Raw genomic sequence first — 6,770 nt, 5'->3', positions numbered from 1 at the left:
CGAATTCGTGAGTTCTTGATGTTATTGTAATTGTGTGATCAATATCTCTCTAGTTATCTCTCCTTAGACAATGTGTAGTGGGGCGTTATGCACCCACATAAAGCCCCTATAAAGCCTCAAACACCATTACGAAGGGCTTTGTGAGACAAAAAAATTAGTGAGGCATGATATATATAGCGCTAGTATGGGGGGAGGTTTTCAAACTTTAACCAATCAAATTTAAGCAAGGTTTTTTATAATTAATTAATAAAATTGAAAATTCATAATTAGGTATTGATGGGTAGGGGCTTTATGACTACGAACTCTAGTGATATAACGCCCCATAAAGCCCCTGTGTGACGTGGTGACGAGGTGTGACCCGCATCGGTCAACCCGACCCGGTTACAACCTATTATTTTAATATAAATATAAATGATTATTCTAGAACTTTCCATGTCCGCATGGAAGTTACACAACCAAATCTCCAACTTTTCGGGAAGATCATGTAAATCCCTAACTTATCGGAATATATCCTAGGTTAGAGGAAACCCTAATGGAAAACCTATAAATAAAGGTAAACGTATAAGGTATAATCATCTTGCTCTCATATAACTTTCTCTTCCCAATTTCCTTTTACTTCCATAAACCGAGACTTATTCTCACGCCGGAGGGTGGTTACAGGAATAACCCCATTCCTGTAACGAGTCCTAACGGTGTTTCTGTTTTGCAGCCAAGCGTTCGGGTCACTAATCATCGAAGCCCTAACCCATAATCACCGCATAGGTCAGTGTTTCTTCATTGGCGCCATCCGTGGGACCTATTCAGTGACAGAACCTCATGGCAAGTGATCAGAACGTAGTAGATCAAACGATGACAAACAATAACCTGACGTTGGGGACGAGCCTCGGTGCCACCACACAGTCTTCCCCAGCCGTTACAAGGTCGCTGGACCCAGAGTTCGAGGCAGAAGGACCACCGCCAGGTTTTGACAACATCACCACCGTCTCTTCCCAGACTCTGGTGACGAGTCCATTTCTCTACATGCCCTCACAATTGCAATCAAGGGAGTTAGGGGGAACTAACGGTAATATGTTCACCCCAGTGACAACTACTAGTGCACAGGCTTCACGCCTCTCCTCCGTCCCTGTTATCACATCGGCAAGCCCCAGCACCATCACACCACAAACTAGCAGGCCTCAATACTATCAACCTCTGACTTCCAACTCGATGCCACCGCTATACTCTGCGGCGCTTACCGCGGCATTATCAACGCCGCCTCATCAGCCGGTCGTTATGCCGGCCGAAATCATGAACGCCCCCATCACACCAGGAAACCAAATATACTTCCCTGGATATTGTTATGCACCCCCTTACGGATATTTACCCTCGTACGGGGGTTCGGCGTATCCGCTCCAGAGAACAACCCAAGGTAGCACTCAATCGCCGTACGCGGCTTACATGCCGCCTTGGTGGAGTGTCCCAACGCCGCAACCGGTTTATACCTAGACTCCGCCTACGGCTGAGCCTATGTACGACAGGGGAAACACGATCAGGCCCCGGGTGTCTCCAATAGGAAACTCCAACCCTATAGTGGGAACTGCCCCGGGTATGGACGCCCTACCAGCACAGCCTATAAATGTGGAAGAAGACGAACTTACCAGACCGTACAAGCCGATAGACGCGACGTTCCGGTCTAAATTCACTCGAAGAATCGCCGAGGATCCTATCAAGGAAAAACCCAAGATGCCCCAAACGGTTGGCAAGTATGATGGTCTCGCCGACCCGGATGATCATCTCAACTTATTCAAGAGCGCCGGCGAAGTGGCCTGTTGGTCCATGCCCTTATGGTGCAAAATGTTCGTACAAACGCTAGTGGGCGCGGCCCGAGTTTGGTAGGATAGCCTGCCCACAGGTGAAATAGACAGCTTTGAAGATTTAGAATCAAAGTTTATCTTACAGTTTAGCCAGCAGCGCAGACACACGAAAGATAGAAACGAGCTCCTCCACATCCGTCAGCGAGATAATGAGACGGTAGAAAACTTTATCATCAGATTTAACAAGGAAAGCCTGGCGATCCCGGGCGTAACGAATGATCTGGCATGTGGAGCTTTCCTTCAGGGGGTCAATGATGACGAGTTACTGAGAACGCTACATGGAAGGGACGGTGTACCCCCAACAATCGATGAAATACTTCGAATAGCCAAAGTATACGTCATACAAGAGAAGGCAGTAGCAGCTAGCCATGCAGCCAATAGGAAGAAAGAAGCCCTAAAGAACCAGGAGGAAAAAGATCACCGGGGATCTAAAGGCAAAAGTAGGGGAGGTCGATACCAGAGAAACGACAAAGACGCGCGGTACGACAGACACCGAAACTCCCATTCAAGGAATGAGCCGTCGAAACCTCGATCCGAGTACCCCAACTTAAGCAAGACACCGGCTGAAATTTTAGCCTCAGAAAACCTCAGGTTTAACCCACCAAAACCATTGAAAGATAACCCTAACAAGGATACGAGTAAATACTGTGAGTACCACAAAGGGAGCGGGCATGACACCAACGATTGTTTTCAGCTTAAGAAACAAATCGAATATTTTGTAAAGTCGGGCAAATTGGCACACCTAGTAAGAGATATCAAGCAAGGCCCGCCGGTCGTCAAGGAAGAAAGTGACAAGGCGGCAGGCAAGAGGCCGCGTGAATTGAACATGGTACACGCGGATATGGGAAGGGGGCAAAACGGAGTTTCTCCACGCTCGAACCTTGGATGCTGGCAACAATGACCATAGAACCTCGTATGGAGGACTTGCACCTCACTACAGATGCCCTGATCATATCCGCGGCAGTAGGAGACTACCGCATGAGGCGAATCCTGGTCGACACCGGGAGCTCGGAAGACATTATCTATGAGCATTGCTTCAACACAATGCAACCAGAAGATAGAAAGTTGCTTGAATCAGTACACGCCCCCATCAAAGGGTTCACAGGGGAAAAGGTCGACCCTATCGGTCAGATCACTTTCCCGGTAACTTTTGGGCAGTCACCTAAAGAAAGAACCATACTCCTGACCTTCCTTGTGGTCCACGCTGAGTCATACCACAACGTGATAATCGGAAGATTCACCCTGGGAAAATTGGATGCCATAGTCTCCATGGCAAGAGGTTTCATGAAGTTTCCTACACCGCGAGGTACTGCTACTGTGTTTCGTGACAAGATTGGAGAAATACTGAGTACCAAAAGATGCCGCCAAGGGCCCACCGGAGCCACGGGCCAGAAAGATGGGTACTAAGCACACGCCATCCGGACCAGATGGTCACGATCGGGGACACTTTGTCTCCAGAAGTTAGAAACGACCTAAAGCAACTGTTAAAAAGAAATGTGGACATCTTCGCTTTTGAGCATTTTGACATGACAGGAGTCCCCCGTAATAAAGCAGAACACAAACTTTCAACGCTCCCAGGCGTTAAGCCGGTCGCTCAGGGTAAACGTACCATGGCCCCGGACCGACGGGCAGCAGTTGTCAAAGAAGTACGAAAATTAGTGGAAGCTGGAATCCTCAGGGAAACGCAATACCATACATGGATATCCAACCCGGTTATGGTAAAAAAGCTAGATGGCACATGGCGAATGTGTATTGATTTCAAAGATCTAAATAAGGCGTGCCCTAAAGACGCATACCCGCTGCCCGAGATTGATTTAAAGGTCGATTCCTTGGTACCCTACCGATTCAAATGTTTTCTGGACGCTTACAAAGGGTACCACCAGATCAAGATGTCCAAAGAAGACGAAGAAAAAACAGCGTTTCATACCGATGTGGGCATTTTTTGTTACACAAAAATGCCTTTTGGTCTACGGAACGCCGGAGCTACCTACCAGAGACTCATGGACAAGGTGTTCGAGACACAAATCGGACGAAATTTGGAGGTCTATGTCGATGACCTTGTAATCAAAAGCAGGGAAGAAAAGCAAATGTTAGCAGACATCGAAGAAACTTTTCAGCGGCTTAGAGAGTATAACATTAAAATAAACCCAAAGAAATGCTCATTCGGGGTGGAAGAAGGGAAGTTCCTGGGGGTAGTAGTCACCCGAGATGACTTCAAAGCCAACCCAGAAAAGGTGGCCGCCATAACGCGGATGCCTTCCCCACGAACATTGAAGGAAGCTCAAGCCCTGAATGGGCGGTTGGTGGCAATCAACAGGTTCTTGGCAAGACATGCCGAGAAATCCCTGCCTTTTATAAAAACGTTGAAAGATTGCCTTAACAAGAAAAACTTCAAGTGGACCAACGAAGCGGAACAAGCTTTGCAAGACATGAAGCGCTTCATAGAAGGATTACCCATGCTCACAGCACCAAGGCCTAGCGAGGTGTTAAAGATGTATTTAGCGGCAGCTCATACAGCAGTAAGCGATGTGCTCATGGTTGAACGGGATGGAAGACAAACACCGATATATTACATCAGTCGGGTATTAGCGGGACCCGAAACACGGTATCCCACGTTGGAAAAGCTGGTCTTGGCATTGGTACACGCCACACGGCGACTGAGAAGATATTTCCAGGTGCACCGTGTACAGGTCCTAACCAATTATCTACTGCAACAAGTCCTGCACAAGCCGGAGATTTCTGGCAGACTGGCCAAGTGGGCAATTGAACTTGGCGCTTTGGACATCGAATATCAGAAACGAACAGCAGTTAAGGGGCAAGTAATTGCTGACTTTTTAGCCGAAATACCTGAAGGAGAAGCTATTTTAGACCCAGTCGTCCAGTACATCCCGGAATCCAGTACCGCCCGGCAGACCTGGAAACTATACACTGATGGGTCATCTAGTGGAAAGGGATCTGGAGCCGGTTTAATGTTGATAAGCCCAGATGAGATCAGGCTGATGTACGCCTTACGCTTCGATTTCGAATGTTCTAACAATGAAGCGGAGTATGAGGCACTGCTAGCAGGTATGAGAATGGCGAAATCTATGGGAGCGACAAGGGTGGACGCGTATGTTGATTCGCTGCTGGTCAACAATCAAGTAAACGAAACGTACAAAGCCAAAGATGAATCAATGGCAAAATACTTGGCGAAAACAAAGGAACTCATGAATTCTTTTGACAACGTCACGCTCAATCACGTACATAGAGGCAAGAATCAGATAGCAGATGCTCTCAGTAAACTTGCCACCTTAGTTATGGAAAAGGAAGTCAAAGTCGAAACGCTGCAGACACGCTCAATTGAACCGCGGAATGTTTCCGCCGTTACAGCGGAAGAGCCTTGCTGGTACACTCCGGTTCTACGTTTCCTTGAAACAGGGGAGCTACCTCCCGCCAAGGGCGAAGCACAGAAGATACAAACGTAAGCATTGCAATATGAGATCAATAATGGTATCCTATACAGAAAATCTTACCTTGGCCCACTGCTGCGATGTGTCTCTCCAGCAGAGGCAAAGTATCTCATCAGCGAAATCCATGCAGGTCTATGCGGCATACACGCTGGACCCCGGGCGGTGGTAGCCAAAATCCATAGCGCGGGATATTATTGGCCTGGGATGCACGAAGACGCCGTAATAGAACTACGGAAATGCCGCATCTGCCAGAAATTCGCTCCCCAAACAATAAGGCCCAAGAACAGCCTAGTGCCGGTGACAGCAGCATGGCCTTTCCAGAAATGGGCCGTGGATATCGTAGGACCTTTCCCGCCGGCCCCCGGAAAGTTAAAGTACCTAATTGTGGCGGTGGATTACTTTACCAAGTGGGTGGAAGCTAAGCCTTTAGCCAAAATAACGGCAGATAATGCCAAAAAGTTTCTTTGGGAACACATAGTATGCCGGTTTGGATTACCGCTGTACCTGGTAAGCGATAACGGAACACAATTCACAGACAGAATTTTCCAAGAACGGTGCACTAATCTCCACATCCAGCAAATCTTCACGTTAGTAGCACACCCCCAAGGAAATGGGCAGGTAGAGCGGACAAGCAGAAGTTTGCTGGATGGCATTAAGAAACGACTAGGCCACGAGGGAAGCTCCTGGGTGGAAGAGTTGCCAAACGTCCTCTGGGCACACAGAACAATGCCCAAAACTAGCAACAACTAGACCCCATTTAGCCTAACATATGGAGCGGAAGCAATGATACCCGCTGAAGCGGGACTACCGTCACTACGCCGCCTCAATACAGGCAATGACAACGATAGATCTCTGAGGGAAGGCCTAGACTTATTGGAAGAAAAGCACGAGGCAGCCGCCATCAGCGAAGCAAAATACAAGAAGGCGTTGGAAAAATATTATAACAAGCGAGTGGCCAAACAGAATTTCAAAACAGGAGATTATGTTATGCGTGACAATGAAGCGAGTAGGATGGAACCTTCGGGCAAGCTGGGCCCAAACTGGGAAGGCCCTTATGTCATCCAAGAAGATCTGGGCAAAGGGGCCTATCGCCTATCTCGGCTAGATGGCACACCAGTACCACGCAGTTGGAACATCGCTCAATTAAGGAAATGTTACTTGTAAGACCTTGCTCCTAACAGCAAGAGTTAACTATTTTTCTCATTTCACAATTGTAACTCACCCGCGTGGGTGTCTTTTCGTTTTACTTTAGTTCAATAAAAGACATTTACCTTTGTTTTTACCTTAAGATACAATTGCACAACGAGTGCACACAACGGTAAAACTACAAACAACACCCTTAAACACGAAATATTTTCAATAAGTCATAGGGTTAGATCATACAGCGCTTACGGCGGGTATCTTGGTAATAGATACACAAACCGCCACAAAACAGATAGGCATTCTTACATACACGTAACCTATCCTA

The 6,770-nt window shown here is 47.5% G+C and overlaps 1 protein-coding gene across 1 annotated transcript; it reads left to right on the top strand.

Moving 5' to 3' along the window:
* Nucleotides 1-2,750: 2,750 nt before the first annotated feature.
* On the top strand, nucleotides 2,751-3,260 carry LOC110932532. Its single transcript, XM_022175859.1, has one exon. The coding sequence runs from the start codon at nucleotides 2,751-2,753 to the stop codon at nucleotides 3,258-3,260; it is 510 nt and encodes a 169-aa protein (XP_022031551.1).
* Nucleotides 3,261-6,770: the final 3,510 nt, after the last annotated feature.

This window comes from Helianthus annuus, chromosome 6 (assembly GCF_002127325.2).
Source record: "Helianthus annuus cultivar XRQ/B chromosome 6, HanXRQr2.0-SUNRISE, whole genome shotgun sequence".
NCBI lineage: Eukaryota > Viridiplantae > Streptophyta > Magnoliopsida > Asterales > Asteraceae > Helianthus > Helianthus annuus.
The sequence above is the reverse complement of the archived record's forward strand: the minus strand, read 5'-3'. Positions and strand labels throughout refer to the sequence as shown.

Coding starts and splice junctions, on each gene's coding strand:
- LOC110932532 (XM_022175859.1), top strand. CDS start 2,751: ATGACCATAGAACCTCGTATGGAGGACTTGCACCTCACTACAGATGCC.